Source organism: Lacerta agilis, chromosome 3, assembly GCF_009819535.1.
Source record: "Lacerta agilis isolate rLacAgi1 chromosome 3, rLacAgi1.pri, whole genome shotgun sequence".
NCBI lineage: Eukaryota > Metazoa > Chordata > Lepidosauria > Squamata > Lacertidae > Lacerta > Lacerta agilis.
In genome coordinates this window covers 91,255,278-91,276,342 of record NC_046314.1, presented here as the reverse complement: position 1 = coordinate 91,276,342, position 21,065 = coordinate 91,255,278, and the positions used below count along the sequence as shown (strand labels likewise).

The 21,065-nt window shown below is 43.3% G+C and overlaps 1 protein-coding gene across 1 annotated transcript in view; it reads left to right on the top strand.

Annotated features, from left to right (window-relative positions):
* Nucleotides 1–16,892, top strand: part of RRP15 (ribosomal RNA processing 15 homolog) — a 31,028-nt gene extending 14,136 nt beyond the window's left edge. Inside the window, exon 5 of the mRNA XM_033144766.1 lies at nt 16,259–16,892. Coding sequence (XP_033000657.1) covers nt 16,259–16,420 — 162 coding nt within the window. The 3' untranslated portion in view covers nt 16,421–16,892. The remainder of the gene's footprint in view (nt 1–16,258) is intronic.
* Nucleotides 16,893–21,065: the final 4,173 nt, after the last annotated feature.

Sequence of the window (21,065 nt, the reverse complement as noted above, 5' to 3'; positions counted from 1 at the left end):
GTTCCATTTTTCCTTAAATCTGTCCGGCTTGCTTGATTTCAAAGGCTGGAAAAATTAGAATAATAAGCTTGATGTTGTAATAGAAGCTCTCCAGTGCTGCTGTTCGTAATCTGTTGGTACACAGAAACTTAAAACTGACTTACAGGGCGTGTTGCATAGCTAGCACTGTGGTCAGAGTTGGTGCTTTGGTTGCTGACAGAGCAAGTCTTGTCACTAAAAATCATTGAGGTTGGGTGGGAAGGCAGACCAGGAGCTATCTGGAAATAAGGAGGGGTTAATATGTAAGCGGTGCCTAGCCAAGGAGAATGAAACCCATGCCATTATGGTATATGGTGACGGGACCTGGGCAGGCTCCCGTTTGAGAGGGTCTTCACTCTCCTTTTGCCTGGAGTACTTGCAGAATGAGAAGAGAACAAGCTCCTCTTCTCTTGTGAAGTCGTGTGTGTGTGTGTTCAGTTTTACTTTGGGTTAAATGGAGACCGTGCACAACTCGGCAGCATATGCAGGTGTGCTGTGCACGGTATCTAGCCAATATGCATAGCTGCCAAGCAGAGACTCCTGTGGTTTGACTAGGCCCCATACATATCTTACCCGTGGAACTGATGAGCGAAACGGGTGCTGGAGGACGTCTTGCTTCTGTACGGCTGAAATGTCCTGGTTGTTGTTTTTTGCATGGTAAAAAGTATGATGTGGGGTGTTTGGTTCTCTGCCCACCCACCCCTGCCAAATCAATTTTGGATGGCAGAAGCTTTTGTCACCTTTCCAAACCTAACATCTGATACCTTGCCCTCAACCCCTTAGTTGAAATAATGTTCTAAAGCTGATGGGGAGGTGTGTGAAATCCTGGATTTTTAGATCATATGCATTTGTGGCAAAATCTGCCTTTACAGTAATGCCTTGGTACTTGTGGCTATTCTCTTCTCTCCCCCCCCCCCTTCACTTCCTGCAACTTTTTGAACTCTAAATCTCTTCAACTAAACCAACCCTTGGGGAGGGGGGTTTGCTATGCGGCTCTCGGTCAAGGCTGGCTTTGGTTTTGCTTTTGTTCCCTACCCTTCACTTTTTTAAGAAATAAATGGGAATTGAAATGTTCAGCATCAGGTAGGAACTTGACCTCAGAACACAAATATTTGTGGATGGAGGTATTTTGGGGACATGCATATTAAACATTCCTTCCTTATGGATTTCTGCAGCCTTTATGTGACAGGTAGGTTGTTAATGCATCTAAACTCTTGAGTGGAACCGCAAATTTGCATGAATATCTCCAGGGTAATCAGTTTGCAATGGAGAAGTACTGTTTCAACATATTAATGGGGGGTGGGTGTCGGGGTTTGGGTGCTGGAGCTCCTCGTGCACAACTTGAACTAGTCATGCACGAGGTACCAGTTGCGGGGAAAGCGGCCAGCGTTCCGCGTGCTTTTGAGCACGGTCGCCGGCCAAGTCTCACAATCCGAAGGAAGCTGAGTAAGCCAATTGATGACTCCGAAGGTGTATGAGTTCCTAGTTGCCTTCTTAGTGAAAAGTTGCCTCGTGAAATAGAATATACCCTGACTCTGAATAGATGGACCAACTTAGGAAAAATAAAATTTTACTTTAAACCTTTTACTCCCCCTTTTACCCCAAAGGAAGACAGACACCGGTTGTATCTTTAGTGGCTTCGGCAGAACCCGCATAGGCTCGTCCCCTAAGCTAAGTTCACCTAAGCTTAAAGTCCCTGCGCGCCCAATCTTCCGCGAGGCTAGCTAAATAACACTAAAACCGAAATATCTTCCGCGAATCTAGCCCTAGGCTAAACCTAAAAGAAACCTGTCTAAGGCTAAACCGAATGATCTTCCGCGATCTAACTCTAACTAAAGAAAAACCCATCCAACCCGTCCAGCCCGCTCCCAATACCCTTAAACTAAACCCTGAACTTAAACTAAGGTAAAAGAACGTCGACTGACTAAACCAAAGAAACCAAGGAAAAACGCGCCTAAGCGGGGGTGCCTCTGCCTTTTATTAGGGAACAAACGTGACATCATCATCAATGCCTCAACCAATAAAATCACTGTTGCTGCCCTCCAAAAAGGCGGGAAGCAAGTTTAACGCTCATTAACAACTTTGAACATGACCGGAACTATAAAATAAAGGCGGATTAATCTCATAAGTGAGCCACACTATTCATTCATGCTTTCACTTTCGCTTTTGCGCGTAGTTATACCAAAAGTAGATCTCGAAAACCTCATTAAATAACCAAATAAATATGAATCCATGGCGGATCCGTGAAACGTATTCCGACAGGTGGGGAGAGAGGTGGGTTATGAAGCTTGATTGTGGCCATAGATCAGATTTCCTTCAGCTCCATGCAATGAGTAGATGTCAGAACTGTACGCATTTTTGTGCCGTGCATTGTCAAAAGTGCACCATCACTTTGTGTCCTTTTGTTGGTGTGGGAATACCTATAAATGCATGGTTATTAGGTTTCTAAACTGCTTTGAGCAGATCTCTCTCTCTCTTAACCTGGCAAGTCCAGCTTTGGAAAACAAGTTTTAATTGAACTTGAAAAGTTTTAATTGAACTTGAAGAATGAATGCTCTGGTAGGCCAAATTGTAAGTGCCGATATTCAAGGCCACAGGGAAGGAATCTTATCAGTTCCTACACTATGGTAGCTTAAGGTCAGCCACAGGTCATTCAGAAGCCCTCAGTCATGAAGAAAATATTTGTTTTGCCTCTCCACTATGACACTGCCTACTGAGCAGTACACACTGTAGCCTGAACTGTTGTGTGGCCAGCAGATGTGTTGCTGAGAAAACCCTGAAACAGAGAGCAAGACCTCTCCAGTGCCTGCGATTCCGTATAGCTCTCCCAAGTAACTGCATGCTGCAGGTTAGACCTGCTTTGCTTGTGTTCAAGCATACACGTTATCTCACCATGTTCTCAAACTAGCACATGCGATCCTTAGATAATAGAGCATGCTATAACGCAGAATTCTTCAACCTTGGGCCCCAGATGTTGTTGGCTTCTAACTCCCATGATCCACGGCCAGCTTTGCCCAGCGTTCAAAGATGATGGGAGTTGCCCCACACCATCTGGGGACCCAAGGTGGAAGAGAGTGGCACAAGCAGGATCTGAAGTAGTTGAACACCAGCCTCGCTACCTAAGTGCCTTGTTTTTTCTTTAATAGAGGAATTTAATGCCGTGGAGGGTACATTCCTAGGAAGGGTTTGTGGTACATCTTCCTCGCTACATTTTGAGCTGGATTTTTTTGATTTTTTTGAAGCTTTCAGAGTTCTACAACTGCAAAAGATGTAAGGCTGATCTTTACATGAAGCCGAATAAGGTGGTAAAGTCCCAAAGTTTGGGAAGTGTGGGAAGTTTCCCTGCCTAAAATTATATGCAGCTAAAAAGCCAGTGTTTTGTGTTGGGGGGGGGGGGGAGAACACAGTTTGATTTCCTTCCCCACCCCTGCTTACAATCCGATACCATCTTTATTGTGCCACCTAATTTTGCTGCCTGTGCAGATCCTGTGCATGCTCGTTCACGTTCACCAGCTGAGAAGGGTTTTCCTATCGCCTGTCTCCTCTACAGCTGCAGTGAGGTTTCACGGTCTGGTGTTTAAAAACTTGTTCATGCTTCTTTAAAAACTGTAGCCCTCTCTGCAGATTTTGTGTGCTCAGATGGGAGTAATTATTTTTTTGAACAGGATCCAAGGACTTTGCCTTTCATATCATTAACGGTTTATCAAAGTATTTCTTAATCCTCGCTGAACCTGCTGACTTTTGTAATATATTTTTTCTCTCTCCATACTGCTTGTTTCTGGGCAGGATCTTGTGGTCTCTGCCCCCTTCCCATCTTCCTTATCTGGAAAGCCTGCTTAGAGAAGGCAGCAGGGTTTGTTAGTGCTGTGCTATTTAGAGTGTGGTAGCAGTGAGGGGTGGCAGGCTTGGAACATGTGTATTCTCAGCGTTGAGTTGAATCATTCTGAGCATGGCCTCTCACAGAGACATAATGGGGACTTAAGTCCACTGAGTCTACTCTGAGTATATCTTTATTGGATATCCCCCAATACTTGGAAGAGTTTTATCTCCACCTCTCCAGTGCCCACTGTAGGGCCAGCCAGGAATACCAACCCTGCCTTGGACCCCTTTGCACAGGGAGTACTAAGATACAATCATCTGGGAGATAGAGGATGAGCACCAGCGTGGTTTTGGAGGGAGATAATGCAAGAACTTGGCAGTGGAGAAAGAAGAGTGGCAGGCTGTGCCGTAGCGTTGATTTCTACACTGCCCCTAGATGCAAGATGCAGAGAGTGTCTCCCTCCCTACTGGTCAGGATCTTCCTCCCTTGTTCATCATAATGCACCTCCTCTGCAATTTGGAAAGGTCTGTGTTTTTGCTCCCCTTGCTCCTGCAGTTGTGTTGTATGTCAGCATCTGCATATCTGCACTCTGTAGACAGGCTGCATCCAAGTCCACTAGGGGAGAGGAGCAGTTAAAAAGCTCCTCTGTGCTTTTTAAAAGTTTGTTTTGCGAAGTGTAGCTGAACCTCATATATCCTAACAATTCTTGTGCAAAAGTGGAGGTGCTTCTGCTGGGTGTCTCTGCTAGAAGCACTGTAGCTGTTTGTCTGCATGCCAGAATCTCCCTCTGCTATTATAATATATGAGCTAGGGAGATGTTTGGAACTTGTTAAGTAGCCCGAAGAACAGGACTGCATTGTAGAAACTTGCAACAGGAAAAAAAAACGTATTAAATCATAGTGGTGATAAATCAACAATTACATGACCTGTTTTGTACATGTGTTCATATGTAATGCAGGACCTTAAATTAACGACCAGTACTATCCATTGTGTTGAAGTATCTTGCAAGGGGAACTTGGGTTGTTACCTTATTTCCCCCTGGTATTACTGCCAGAATTTGTTTTTTGTTTAAATATAGCAATGGTATATAAAACAACTTGGAACAACCTGTGACACACACCTTTTGATCTAGTACATGCATTATGAACAGACATCCAAAATCTCTTGATTCAATTAGGACTGCTTTATTGAACTTTAGAAGCATGATAGTCACAGATACTTTATTTGAGTTTTAACTTGACAGTATTATACTAACAGCTTCCGTTATTCCTGTGGTCATGATTGTCTCGAATGCTCATTCACCTGCACTATCTCTCATTTAGGCTCCCCCGACCCTAAGCTGTCTTTTACATTGAAGTTGAAAATGGCACCATTCAGATCTTTGTTGAGTCACGTTGTTGTGGACTACCGTAACCATAGTAAATTCTGAAATATAAACTTCCCAAGCTTTCATTAGGTGTCATTTTAATTCCAAATTGACTTCTAGCTTTGGATTCAGTTGTATAGATAGACAACGTGCCTTTTTCTTGCAGAACGTTGCCTCCAAATTTCTTCAGGGTCATGGGCGTGTGTTCAGCAATGTGGAGTGAAAGGCCGTGGTAGTGAAAGTGTGACTTTATCCCTCTCACTCTTAAGAAAGTGGTCAATAAAATGCATTTTCTGGCAAACCAGCCAGAAGAAGATGGGAAGCAAGGAGGATGCCTTTCTCTATTCCCCTGCTCCTTAGCTCGTGGTGCATCGAGCTGTATGTGTCCTCGTTTATGAGACTTTGCACCCACCATCCTGTTGCTTTTCAGTAGCCAGCCTACTGCAATCAGAGCCTCATGTTGAACCATCAGTAAGCAATGCACCTTGGGAAGCAGTTTTGATGTGTGTGTGTGTGTGTGTGTGTGTGTGTGTGTGTGTGTATTTGTGTGCCTTATTGAGCTTGCATCTTAGTAACAACCTGGAAAGATCATAGAGGCTTTGGAATTAACTGGAAAAGCACAGCCCAAGCCCTTTTATATGGTCCATATCACACTTTAGGAATTGGTACAGAATGGCCAGGATTTGGCAGGCTCTTCTCCAGGGAGGCCAAGGGCTAAGCTAGCATAAAAATGGATTCTTTCCGATAGACGGTCTGATCTTTCCAGGTCAGGATTAAGATGTTCAACAAAGCATTACGCCTTCGTTAACCCTACCTGGCTCATGAACAGAGAATTTAGACCCTAGTACTGCCAGTCTCTCAACAGGCTCTGCACATATTCCCCTAATAAGGAGTGCATTCTTAAAAGTAGGGGGAATTCTACAGAGAATCTTGGTCTATTGAAAACATCTCAAGTTTAGTGATGCAGATTTAAGTTAATAAGTATTTTTTTCCTTTATGGAACAATGAAGCTTTTCTGCCCCAGTACTAATTGTATATATTTTCAAACATGGAATCCCAGGGGTGGAACAGCGCTGAACACTGGTGGGTCACATGGAAATTATCTGGCAGTGTTGCAAATCTCATAGAGCCATGGGACTGAAAAGGATAATTAGGACCCTGCTTCTAAGGCCCCTCCAGGTTAATTTGCAGGTGCAATTTGCCACTTGTCTGCTCATTGCGTTGTAGTTTGAAAGCCACGGTTGCTGCTGCTGCTGCTGCTTAACTGTATCTGCTTTGACGTGACTTTATGAATGCTCATTTCTATAATTCTACTGCCATTTGGTTGTTCAAAGTAAAGTTCTGTAGGCTGGAAAGCAGTCTAGTTTTATCCCTGTTTATTCAGAAGCAAATCCCATCAATCTGTTAGTGCCCTGGAATTCAGCAGCTTGGACTGGGCCAGTGGGGCGCTGCCCCACCAAACACATTTTGCCCTTGATTTCTACCTGCCTGCCTCCTTGCAACCAGGTCAAGGGGGTGGCACTGCCCATCAGCATCCTGCTTCTTGGGCTCAGTGTTGATTTTGTAGAGGAGGAAGCAGGGAAAACCAGGGCACCAACCACTACTGAACTGGAGGTAGGAAAACATGAGTTATTTGCCCATTTTTTAATGTATGTGCTGAATATCTGACCTGATTAAATGAGCTGCCACTGACATGTACCAGTGCATAAACCAGAGGAGTAGAGGAGAGGTGGTCTTGGGCTGCCGCTGAATCCTGAACGCCAAAAATGGAAGAGTCAGCAGCTGGAGAGGAATAGTATTGGAAGCGACTGAATCTTAATTGGGAATACTCACCTGTCAGTTGGATTGTGCAGAGTTTCTGTACACCATACATTTAAAGCAGCATTGCCTCCATGTCAAAGAACTGCTGTAGAAACTGTGCACATTCCAGCTGATACGGAGTGAATGTGGCCAGGGAAAAACTGTCATAAGCAAGGTAGATGGGTTGAAACTGCCAGATCAGACAAAAGGCCTGTCTATCAAAGCATCCTGTTTCCTACAGTGGGAGACTACAGGGATATTTTGGGAAAGCACCCCAAGCAGGCGATGAGCACGATATCCCTAGTGACTGGCATTCAGAGGCAGGCTTCCTCTGATCCTAGAAATGCTCTATGGCCCATTGATGCCCTCTGTGCATTTCCCTGATTAAGTGCTGGGCTTAAGCTTGCAGGAGCTTCATCCTTGGTCAATGTCAATCTGAAGCATGCGTTTATTCACATGGTTTGAAACAGGACCCAAGTGAGGCTGTTAAATATTGGGTGTACATGGAGACAGGTTGCCTTCCTTGGGTGGTCCCCCAGCAAAGACTCAGAACGCGAACCTGTAATTCCACAGCTCTGTGGCTAATTAAAGCAGGACAAACACAACACTTTTGTGTGCTGGAGATGAAGTTATCCAGAATAGAATGGAGACCAGGTGCTGTAAACAATTCTCTGCGATGTTTGCTTACTGGGAATGCTTTCCAGCAGCTGCAGCAGAGCCTCCTGATTAAGAGCTGCTGATGGGACTGTGGGTGTTCAATTGTGTACATCATTTTTCACATTTGTGTTTTGAAGCCAGTATAACTTGCTGCTTGGGTTTTGTTCCAAGGCAGCAGTGGCCAATTCCATCACCCACCCACCAACAGTCTGCAGAGAGGACTGGAGTTTATTTTCAGTATGGCTCTCAACTGACTGAAGCCCCTTTTTTAATGATTTATCACTTGCCTTTGCTTAAATTTGAATGCATTTTGCATATTTCCAAAGCTGCACTGCCCCTTTGAGGCACTAGAGGGATTTTTGTTTCTTCATGGTAGAAATTCTAAACGACCTGATAAACCAAAGTTGCCACATGAAAGAAATAGTTGTCTTTAATATTCCTCCTCCTTTGGGGGACCTGGGATATACAGTAATTATTACAGTAATGCACCAAAGTCACAATGGCTTAAGAATGAAGCAAGTTCAAGACCTATCAGCCAGCATTAGGGAACACTTAAATGTTGTGTTGCCATTGATTCCCACTGCGTACTGTTTGCTTCAGTTACCTGTTTTTACTGAGGAGGGGGGTCAGGTTTGTTCCTGATGTGCAATAGACATGGTAGCTACAAACGCAGGTGGGAAGGAAAAGCCTTCGTAAGATTTTCTTTAAATCTCTTTCTGCTATGAAGGAGAGATGCTAAGTCGATATAGCTGGGAAAGCAATGCCCTTTTCAGTCTCAGTCCCATTGATTTATAGGGAGCTTAAATGTTCGAGCTTGCAGCGGTTGTATTTAGCCATTCTTAGTATATAGCATTCTCTCAGTGTCCCAGCTGATGTCTTTGCCTATCAAAAACTCGAATTGTTTTTACATCCAAAGACTTCTCATGCAATCAAGAATTAAAGCAGGGAAAATGTGTAGAAACTCACTTGTGCTGTAATTTGGCAAACTCGGTGACAGGAGAATTCCTAGGTAAATTCTCAGCTTCAAAGTTTGGCCACAATCCTGTGCAAGGCCAAATGAAGATTTTACATACCTAACTAGACAAGTCACAAGCCCACCTCCTTATTTTTTTTGGTTGGAGGTTTGAATGCTTTCCAATGGTTGGCATTAAGCCACCCTGTAAAAATTGCAGTGCCCCAACTGGGGCTGGTTTTATTGCCTCCAAAGGGTTGTCTTGTCTCTATTTTTATTTTACTAATTGAGCTTGTACTGCCAATACGTTTCTACTAAATGGAGATTAGTTTGCCCTGGTAAATGAGTCCTCAGAGTAATGAGCAAAACATGTTTACTTGTAAGTCTTTTTGGACTTCCGGCGGCGACGCCATTGCGGGTGGTCGTGGGCTGCTTCGGCTGCGAAGCGCCCAGTCCATCCCGGGGGTTAGGAGCCCCGCCACCGCAAAGCGGGGCTCCGGTTGGGGTGCGGGAAGAGCGTCCCGCACCCTGGGCTCCCCGGCTGTGCCCGTTGTGGCTCCGAACCCTTCCCCCGCTCCCCCTGTAAAGGGGGAGTGGGGGTGAAGGGACGACGGAGCCGGGCTATAGGGGACATGCCCCAACCGGGATGTAAATGCGGCGACAAAGCCTGTGATGAGCGTCTAAGTTCTACCTGTCTTTAATGAGCTGATAAGAACCCAGTGGTTGTGAGTACTTGACTGACTTTTTTTGTTAATCTTGGAACGATCTGGGGGAAAGAGGAAAGGCAGCCCGCCTCCCTCCCCTTCGGGAGATGAAAGAAACTAACCAGTTTAAGTGACTGCTGCTACAATAATCGATAGAAAGTATCTGGAATTTGAAAACTGAGACTGCTGAGATTTCCCTTTGGGGATTAATTGGGGAAAAAATATCTCCATTTGAAGTTTTGGTCTTTACACTCCGGCTTCGGAAAAATGGCGACGATTTGGACTGTCGTGGGAAAAAATTGAAACAAAGGAAGGAAGAGACAGGAGCTGAAATTTGATACCCACCCTCCCTTTCAAAATGCTGGACTTTGTGCTCGCACTTGTATTGAACTCTGGTTTAAAAGATGAGGAAATGCTCACTGTCTTGAAGCTGGAACTGCTTGATCGGAAATTACAAGTCTTGTGTGGGATTTTAAAGAAAATGGACTTAACTTCCACAGAGGAGGCTTTTCAAAAGTTTTATACAATGGAATCGAACCTTGGCAAAGAGCTGGGAGGGGTGCTTGAAGGATGGTTTGAAATGGCTGGGCAACTCCGGGAAAAGGAACCGATTTCTGGGGGTGGCAGCCCCGGAACGGGAAAATTTATAATATCCAGACCCCGAGGTGGGAGCTCGGGGGCAAGGGACATGGAATTAAGATTTTTACAAGAAGAAGAAGTATGGTACAAAGAAACAGAGGAGCCCAAAAAAGAAGTGATGGACACCCTGAAGCCTGATGCAAGGTCTGTTGTGAATGCTGCCTGGATCTGTGGACATCTAGAAGAAGAGAATTGGAGATCCGGTTCTGGTGAAAGACAGAGAAAGACAATGGACAGAGGGGGAGTGGGTTGAAGTATTAAATGTATATTCCAAATGGTCTGTCATGGTATCTGAAATCGGAGAGTGAAGTCTGTTAATTATAAGTTTATTTTAAACAAGTAGGGAGATATTGAATTTTAAGTTAAAAGCAGCATGATAAAGGATAGAAGAAATAAGTTTAGTTTTTATAAGAATATTTGGTTAAGATTTTTGTTATAATAGAAAGATCAAGATAATTGTGTTATCTTTAATTAAAGTTAAAGTTTTTTTTTTATATAGAGAAAAGATGTTAAGAAAGTAGTATATCGATTTAAAACCGAAGGTGAAAAGGCGGGGGAAGTCAAAAGTCAAGATTCAGAACTAGAAATTTTTTTTTTATGTAAGGTATACAAACAAGAAGAAGAATCCTGGCATTATGTGTATTTGTATTTGTTTTTGTATTTGTAGGTGTGGGTTTGGGTTTGTGTTATATTATGAAAACGCTAATAAACTCTGTTTAAAAAAAAAATACTTGTAAGTCCTTTTGATTTCAGTACAAGAGCTTAAGTTTGCCGTTTCTAAGAAGTATTTCTCACATACACGTTGGACTGGTTGGTAAGCAACAATAAACAATGGTTTGTTATGAGCACCAGTTTTGGGATTTCGGCCCTCCATTGTGCTCTGTGCGTATGAGGAGAGGAGAGGTAAAGCTCTGCAGTTTGTTCCACCAGAAGCAGGCCTTTGCTGCAAGGATAATGTTAGGAAATAAGACAAGACTATCCAGTCCCCATTGAAATTTTGCATGCTTTGATGCCTAGTAAATGACAACTTGTTGGAAACATGGACAGAGATGAGACACTGCACCCAAGCACCAAATGAAATTTACAGTTTTTTTGCTTTGCACCAATGAAGCAAATGTGGAAGACCAGTCACCTTCTTTTCTAGGTGGGTGAGGAATTTTGCACACTAGTACTTCGGCCGTATGATTGTATCATTCTTCTTACAAAAATGCAAAAAGAAGTGCCTGTGTAGGTGTGAGGTTTTGGGAATATACGAGATACGGATTGTTTTGGCTTCTCAGGAATGTGCCATTTTGGGAGGCAAGGAATGTAGGCCTTGGCTTAATAAGGTAGAATTAAACTTGCGTCATGTTGCAGGTGCCAGGAATAAGTTTGTTAGAGGAAGTTGGATTCTGGCATTAGATAATACGTTTTTGCAGAGGGAGAGTCGATGTGAGCTAATTGCTAATCATGTAGACAAGGACCTTATTGTGTTCTTTGGACTCTTTCTCTTCTCTTTTAGGAGAACTGGGTCAGAATCGATTCACATGTTGGCCCATGGGGTGAAGTCAGTGCGCACATCAGATGTGCTGATTTGTGTTTGTGGGCTTTGAGTTTTAAAAACATGTTAGGTGGCCCACAGTGCTTCTCTGTCTATGGGTGTCCTCCCACAAGACAAGTTTTCCCGATGGCTGTCACTTCCACGTAGAAAATCACACATACTCTTCATATACACAGTGATGTATGAAAAGTGCATATGTCTATTTTGCTATGTAGATGTGGTACAGAAACCCAGGACCTCTCACTGTACATATAGCAGATCAGTGTTAGAAATTCAGATATATAAGCTAGATGCCAAATAGCTCCTTAAACCAAGGTTACAGTCACCAAAATAGAATGTCTAGTTGCCATTTGGGGGCAAGACGGCTCTAAAGCCTTATTTTTCAAATGTTTGACTGACTGTGATTGATTATCAGTTAAACATCTGGCTACTTCAGATGACAACCCTTGAGAACGAAAAGAAGAAAAGTCACTTTATCCAGGGACTGTCCACATACCTATTGGCCTATTCCTACCCCCTTCTTCTTCCTCTTTTTTTCTTTTTCTGGAGCAGATCTTCTTGTTGTTGTTTAATTAAAGATTTTCTTGATTTACAAAAGTGTGTGCAATTCTCTCTCGTATTCCCCCCCCCCCCATGTAACATTTTTACAAATCAGATTTGGTCCCACCAACCCCACTCACACAGAAAACCAAAGATCACCACAGCCAACCACAAATGAACAATCACACCCTACGCCAATCCCGACCTCTCCCATCGCCAAAGAAACACAAGCGAACAACAGAGAACCTACACAATCAACGCTGACACCAAACCCTACATATATTAAGGAAAATAAAAACATCGTCACCCCACCTCAACCACCCCCCCATCCCACCCACCTCCTCTCCCCTTTCTCTCCTTAATGTCTCAACTACCCCCTTCTTCTTAATGGTGACACAGACAATTCATAGTATAAGGATATTCTTCACAACTGTGAGCAGGGGCTGGGGTAAGTGAAGACAAGATACAACAATTAACTATAATGTTGTTCGCTTCTCCTGCTCAGGCTGCACAGAAAAAAGTTTTCTGAAATTCATTCTGATTGTGCAGATAAAAATATAACTGGTAGAATGCTACAGGATGTGGCATTAGTGTGTGAAAACAGTCCAGGTCCATTGATCCCCAGGCAGGCACCTCCAGATGGTGGAGATGTCATGCACCATCCTGGTGTCTAGGCATCTTGACTTGGTTGCAAGTGGCCAAGAGCCAGGTGCAGAATGCGCCTGGTGCCTGGCTGATTTCATGAATACACGTGTGCACCCATCAAACGCTAGACACATGAGATCTGTGCTGGTTTCTACCCTGCAGGAAAGAAAGGAAGTGATCTTAATGGTGGTGATGGGGCTTGGTTAGGAGGGAGTGTTACAGCTTGACGATGGTTCTTGGTAATAGCAAGAACTCTCTCGGTGGGTCTGTGTAAGGCTCAAAGCTTACCAAACCAATCCATAGAATTAATTACAATGGAACCTAACAATAATTGTAAAAAATGCTATTTAATAGTGGGATGTGAGGGGCAGGGGGAAGGAAGAATGCAGGTGGGTCTGGTTTTTGGCAAGATGACATCCTTCTGGAGCAGTCATGGATATGAAGTATTTCATTAATACTTACCTTTAAGTTAAAAAATATATATTTAGGCTGCAGTCCCACTATACCTGCATACCAGGGAACTCAACGGCACTTGGGAATTTCTGATTAGATGTGGTTAGAATTATGCTGTTAGTTTGATGTTGAACATGGCTGAGCTGTATTTAATAGGACTGAAAACGAATCATAACAGTGGATCTCTCTGTAATTTTTCTTTGGTAAATGTTTATTAAAAAGAAAGCGCTAAATGCCTTGTTGATGCAATAGCACTGCAGTTCCTATACATGTCTATCTAGAAGTAAGCTCCATTGAGTTCAGTGGGATTTATCCCCACGTAATTGTATATAGGAATGCAAACTAAATTTGTTAAGCCACAGGACACGTTTAGCTTTTGCTGCAAAGCCTATCATATAGCTATGCTTTGGTATGCTACTGCTTGAATTGTGACCACCACAAAGTGGTGCTGTTGCACTGTAGAAAATGTCCTTTTTGCTTCTTCATTCTCAAATAACGGACAACTAGTGAAGTTCTAATCCTCAATGAAAACCAAACTGCATCTCTCTTCTGTCTCTTTTATACCTTCTCAAAGTAGCCTCATACTACCTGTTTCCAAGCAAAAAAAACACCAAAAACAAATTTGGAGTAAAATTACCAGTGTATTGCTATCCAGATATGAACTTGTTGAACAACAACAACATGGCAGCTTTGTGCTGTGGATGATAGGCAATTAAGTCATACTCTGAATAGACCCAATGATATCAGTGGGTCTCCTCTGAGTGTGACTATCATCAGATATTGCACCATATGACTGGCTGACACCAAGGAGGCTTTTGGGTAACTAACCAGATATGCTAAATGTTAACTTTGGGGTGAGTTTTTTGTTTCAGGGCTTTATGAAACCCATGTTTTGTGTTGGTGAAATGTGCCAGGAAATGTCTTAATGAAGCTGTATCTTGAGAGTAATAAAAGAGAGGCAGCTTGGATTGCCACATAGAAGCCTTTTTTAAAGACACTGTTCCCTGGATTAACTATAAATTAATCCATTGGGGGGGGGGGAGGTCAAAGTGCACCATGCCATGCTTGTAGCCTGTCTGAAAATAGCCAGCACTCTTGCTACTTAAGCATCCAACGCTGTGTCCTTGCATGCACCTTGTTTGCAGAAATAAAATGAAGCTGGTCCTCAGTTCACATGTATTTTGAAATCTCTTGGAATGACATGGAGTTGGGAGTTGCATGCATGATCAAAAAGCTTTTTAACTTGATCCACCAAGAGAGATTTGGGAGTATGGGGGAGAAGTCATGGTGCATTCCTATATACTCTGCAGCACTCTGTGCTTTCCTGTAGATCCCAGATGTAGTTTTTGCGTTCAACTGCGTGTCCTCGAGTGCTGAGAGATTAAGTGATGTATGTCATGCATGAGCCAGCCCTCGGATTACTACTAAAACGCTGCATTTCTTACAGATGTCAAAATAAGCTCTCTAACATGTTTGATAATGGAGTATGCTGTAAACTATTTACTGAAGAAGTCTCCGGTTAAACAACTTTAGTTTTTAGAGGTGGGAATCACCCTTATTTGGGGATCCACGGAGCTTATGTGGTTGCCATACAATGCCAAGCACTCTTGGATGAGGGCTGAGTTTCTAGAGCCATTTATTGTAGGCTTTAGGCCTGCTTTTGGTCACCTCGAGGGACCAAGACCACCAGGAGTTTGCGTGCAATTCTCCTCGGTAGCTTTAAATGCAATTGACCACGGTATCCTATGGCTCGGAATTTGAGGCACCATTTTCAAGTGCTTTTGTTCAGTGGCCTCTTCCAAAAAGATGTGCTGGCAGACTGTTCTTCTACTCCGTTGCATTCATGTTTTGGTGTCTCCCTGATGGGTGGTTTACCCTGTTCTTGACAGGGTTGTGCTACCCCAAAAGGGGGTGGGCTGTCTGGGGGTGTTCCAGCATTGTCAGTGAGGACACATGTTACCTCTGTAGGCCAGGTTGCCTTTCACCAGCTTAGGTTGCCAGGCATGCCAGGTACAGGTCTGCTTTGGGTAGATATAGCCCAACTTCAGTGTTCTATGTTCTTCTGATAACCTATGTTTCAGTAACCTGCTGGTTGGGCTTCTGTAATACCATACATGGGGCTGCCTGGGCCAGGCAACATGATCGGTTTGTAGCAGTGCTTTGTCAGCTCTGCAAGCGCCCAGTCTGGGTTTAGTTGACTTCAGGACTGTGAAGGACTCCCTGCCACGACCTTCAGTAGAGGCAAGTCCTCTCTGAGTACCTCCACTCTATGGGGTGTCATGAGTAGCTACTGGAGAAAGAACCCTTTTGATGCTTCTTTGACTTACTGATTTTCTTGCTTTTAAGATGGTTTGTCTTACGTACATTAATTTCTTTTTTTAAATTGGATCTTGGGCCTTTCTTTTGTAAGCTCTAGCCATGTGAGAAGGTGTCAGTAGTGAGCTAGGTAAGGTGGGGTTTGAGTGAAGATATTAATAATAGTAATTTATATGCCACCCATCTGACTGGGTTGCCCCAGCCACTCTGGATGAAGAAGAAGAAGAGTTTGGATTTGATATCCCGCTTTTCACTACCCGAAGGAGTCTCAAAGCGGCTAACATTCTCCTTTCCCTTCCTCCCCCACAACAAACACTCTGTGGGGTGAGTGGGGCTGAGAGACTTCAGAGAAGTGTGACTAGCCCAAGGTCACCCAGCAGCTGCATGTGGAGGAGTGGAGACACGAACCCGGTTCCCCAGATAACGAGTCTACCGCTCTTAACCACTACACCACACTGGATGGCTTGCAACAGATTAGAAAACATCAAACATTAAAAACTTCCCTATACAGGGCTGGCTTCGGATGTCTTCTACAGTCAGATAGTTGTTTCGTTCCATGACATCTGAGAGGAGGGCGTTCTACAGCCATGGGTGGGAGACTACTGTGATACTAAGAAGGCCCTCTGCCCGGGAGTGCTTTCATTACTTTTTAAAGGTTTCCGTTACTTTTTAAAGCAAGATCCCTGTAGGGATCAGGTAGCATATCTATAATTCTAAATTTAGTCTGTCTTGGATGCTTCCAGTTAAGGAAACTTAATTTGCTTCTGCTTGGTATTACCATTCACTCGTCTCCTTTCCCAACCCTCAGGATGAATCTAGATCGGAAGAGGGACCAGCCTGGAGTATATTGCGAGACGACTTCATGATGGGAGCTTCCATGAAAGACTGGGATAAACAGAGTGATGGGGAAAACGCTGCTGGAGAAGACAGTGGAATCAAGGAGGAGAGTGAAAGTGACTCAGACCGATGAAATCCAAAGCGGTTCAAAAACTAGTGGGGGGTTTTCAGGTGGTGGTTAATATAAAGATTCTTGGTTCAAGCAAGGATGCCTTTTTTCTTACTGACGGTCTCTTTGAAGGTTGAGAGGGAACTCATTTTAACAAAGCATTGTCCAACAATCCTGAAATCTGCAGTATTTCCTCTCTAAAGATGTCTAATTTATACATATTTCCAAAACAAAGCTGTACAGTCAAAACAGCAGCACCTGCCCAGTCGGAAAAAGGGAGGGTTTTTTTTTTTTGCCAAGGTCTCTATGAATTTAAATATTAAATATGATGCTTGCCTTTCCACCTCTCTGTTTGTAACTTGGCTAGGTGTTTATCAGTTCATAAAATAAAACAGTGAAATATCCTTACCATGTAAAATTATTTGCTTCTATAGAGACTTAACCTTTCTTGGCTTTGAAAGGCTTTGTAGGTAATAAAGCAACCATTAATGTGTGATTTTGGTCTCTGAGCGTTGATATAACTGGAGACGACCATGAAAACTTGTTTTTAAAAGGAGGAGGAAAAGCCAGGAAATGTAGCCATACTGTGTCCTCTCCTTTTTCCATATGTGTGTTTGTGTGTGGACGGGGTAATGGCTTTGAATTCTCTTTAATATATTAAGTTTGTACTCTGAAAGTTAATTGAAATTTGAGATACCAGGGCTGGGATCCAAAGGATTGTGTAACTAATTCCATGCACCCAGAGAGACTTTGGGATTTCTATGCTACGTGGTGCATCTCTTTAGAAGCCGAGTAGAGTTTCAAAAATAATTTGTTGCGAAATGACTGTTTTTGTGTTTCTTTTCGAAAGCCTTGTTGGGTAAATAGCAAACAAAATAAAACAAGAGAAACAACAGTGTGTTAAACTGCAAATAAAATTAGGCAGATCCTTCAACAGATACAGCAAGAAATAAAAGCCGCCATAATCCAGTGCAAAGCCCAGTGTAGTGGTTGGGTTTTTAAAATTCAAATAAAAGCCGTCTAGGGCCCAGCTAAAGGATATCTTTTGAATCCTGCTCAGAAGATTCTCATTTCTGCAATGAAAATTACCCCAATGGATTGGGGAAATGATAACAACAGAAAAACCGAAGGGAGGAAGGTGACAGAACTTTGGCATTCTTGTGCCTATCCCGTCTCCCATCTGAGATCCTCACCCAATAGCAACATGACGCCTGGAGAACACTCTCTTTGCTGAGGCTTCCCCAGTCCTCTTCTGCAGGGCCATGGAATTGGAGTGAATTGCTCCCGCTCCCTTTTCTGGCCAGAAGTCATTGACTGGGTTTGTCTTGGTCTTGGTGCCTGACCACTGCTTGATGTGTCTATCCACTGAGTGAAAAGATCCCTCCAATTCCAGGAACTCTCGAAGAGTTGAAGGGCAGTAGGATGAGCAAGATTAACCTCCCTCCACTGCAGAGTCTTAGTCTTGGTTCAAGTAGAGCAGGGCTGTCCAACAGGTCGATCACGATCTACCCCTGGCCGATCTTTGTACCCCCAGTCTGGCTCCCCAAAAGAAGCTCAACAACTCCGGTCAATACAATGGGTAGATCACTGCCAGTGTTTTGGACATTCCTTTAGTAGAGGAAGCAGCTGGCCACTTTCATTCAGCCCTGCAGGTGTCCATCCCAAACTATTCGGTGATTCCCACCTCCCCACCCACCCACCCACAGGTGGCAGATGTGGTGACACTCGGTGCTTTTTTCTTTTCCAGGGGGTACTCTTTTTCGTTGTTAAAATGTGTGGTCATGGTCATTGCCAGTACCTATTTTTGTAGCGGGAAAAAGCACTGGTGACACTTTACCACAAGGTGCTTGTACATGGAGTTATTATGAGTGACGATTGTGGTTCACCTCAGAGGTAAGCTGCAACAGTCACTCGAAACAACTCTACCACCAGAGAGCTGTTACCCCGTTGTTAAAATGAGACTCACGCGTCTCCCAAGTTTGGCTACCCGCGTCAATGCAGCTTTATGATAGACCAATACGGTTGAGATTGTAACACGTTTTTTCTCGGCACCCGTCTGTCTCTGGAGACAATGAAGGAGTGTGCCTTGGGGGGTGAGGTCAAGCCGTTGGGCGGTGGCAGCTCCTGCTGTGGCTGTAGAGGCAGACTGATGCGGGAGAGACCTGCTTTGTTGCAACTGGGGGAGGTGAAGGTGTCCAGTTGTGCTGTTGCATATGTACCAGGGGCGATCTATTGTACCAGTTAAGGATTAAAAGCAACAGTTATTTTGGATTTAAATCTAGAGCCTGTGGCTCCCATGTGCACAGGCTTCAAAACGCACTTGCGGATCACAAGATAACGAAGTAGATGGATGGGAATGTTTGTTATAATAATAGGCCTTCATGCTTGATAGCTGGGAGTTTTGGATGGACAAATTTTCTACAGTTTTCCTACTGTAACCTATTTGAAACAAGATTCTGTTTCTAGGTGTGCTTTTTTATATGAGCTTGAAAACAGCCTCCTGCATCTTTAATCGTTTAGTGCCAATATGGCGCTACTGATTTAAACCGCAAGAAACTTGCTCTCAATAAACAAGCCTGCTTTTGAATTCAGTAGAAAGGCACCAATTATACCTAGTGAAATCCTTGTTTGATGTTCCTAATGCATGGAGAGGTGAGGTTAATCTTCCTCTTTAGTAGGGCACCGAAGGAAAATTACATTTGAGCATCTGGATGGGATGGTAAATTGCCAGGTATTGCAGTATACGTCTCCTATAGCAGCAGATGCAAGCGCTCTTTAATTCGTGATATATATATTTTTTAACTAAGGGCTTAGGGCAGGTTACAACTGTTCTTACAAGCAAAACGATTAAACAGAAACAGCTGAAATATAAAACATCAGAGTAAAACCCCAGACAATGTCAATACCAGAATTCCCAACACCAGCTTCAGCTTTTGACCAACCCTAGGGCAACCCAGATTCCATTTTGTAGCACTTCTTCAAGGGACGATTTCTGTGTGAACATTCAAAAGATGGAAAGGGGGGGGGGACACATCAAAAACACCCTTTGTGCACCCTTGCTTTGTTGGCTTGATGCATGGATGGTGTGGTCAAAGCAAGGCAGCCCTCTAGCAATGTGGGGAAAGTAATTACGAGTTTGAGTATAAGCAGTCACACATATACATGCAGTGCATTGAAATTATACTTTGTGAAATTTCTAGAATAGAGAGAGCCACTTTGTGTGGCCCTTTCCTCCCAAGCCTCCATGATCCATCTAGGATTACCCTACTAATTTTAGTGAACTGTGCTACTTTTATGGTTTTGCTCTGACCTATAAGTTTGGAGTTTGTTATTACAATTTCCCCCCCCCCCCCAATACTGTTGGGGTTGGCCTAGATGACACTTGGGTGCCTTCCAACTCCTAAGATTCTTTTTTCTTCTTTTTTGATATAATTTTTATTGGTTTTACAAAATAAATCACACAATTAACACAATTAAAATTTAAAAAATCAAACAAGATTCTTCCGAATCTTAGGCCTCCCCTCCTCCCCTCCATGGGTCCTTTAAATATCTTAATCAACTGCATGTTATAGTTCACCCGAATTATAGTTCTCCAAAATCCAACTCTTAACATTCTATGTTGGTATTTTTGCATACTGCTTAAAGATTCTCAAATATTAAGCAGTTTAGAAACGCTTTTAAATAAATATACTTGTAGTTGAAGGTGCCACAGGACTCTTTGTTCCTTTACATATTGATCTAAAATACCGGTAATCAGTTTTTGAAAAGTTGGGCTAGGGCCAAGTTCTTTTGATATCGAACCAACATTAGCTTAGCTTATGCATTTGCGAGGCATGTATAAAAGGTGCTGGGATTTAAAATCCAGTTTCAAGTTGTGAGTTTCATTTGTTTCCTTTCTTGCTGATAGTATAGTGGCTCTGGAACAGATCATGAATGAGATCTCTTCACAGATAGGCTGCTTAGCAACAAATAGTACTTTGCTTTGGAGCAATCACCAAAGCAATAAAATAAAGAGGAATACAATCTGTAAAAAAAAACCAAAGTTAAACATATTTAGAATAATACATTTCCCCAAAAGGCGTAGTTTTAAAAACTGCATGTCTGCACCTGCACTGTAGAGCATAGATTCTGGAACAGAACTTGATTTCCTAGGAGATGGTCTTTGTATAATGAAAGGGTAGGGTTGTCCTCATGGTGGCAGTGATTTGAAACTGGATACCATATATGTCAAAGGGATGGTTGATTCTTACGCAGTTTGACTTCTAATACATGCTTATCTAGTTTTACTGAAATATGTGTGGCTAATACTGCTAATTCTTCTTTGGGATGGTTTGTGAAGCATTCCTTGCTTCGTTCAGCATGCCCAAATAGTATTTGTCCTCTTTGTTGCTCTCCTGTGATTTCCATCCTTGGGTGGGCAAGTGCATTCCTCAGGTGCTCAATTTGGGTTCTGTAAATGGAAGCAAGGGGTTTCCATTGAACCAGATCCTTGTGCAAGTGGAACAACCTCGCTTTGCTTCCTCCCCCCTTACCCCTGCCTCCATATTGCACCACACCCAAATTTGCTCTGGAGACTTGGGGGGCGGGGACCCAAAAAAACAAAATTTAAGAAGCATACAGTGGAAGGGGGAAGTCTGTTGGGCCAGAAAAACTCATTCTGCTAACGCAA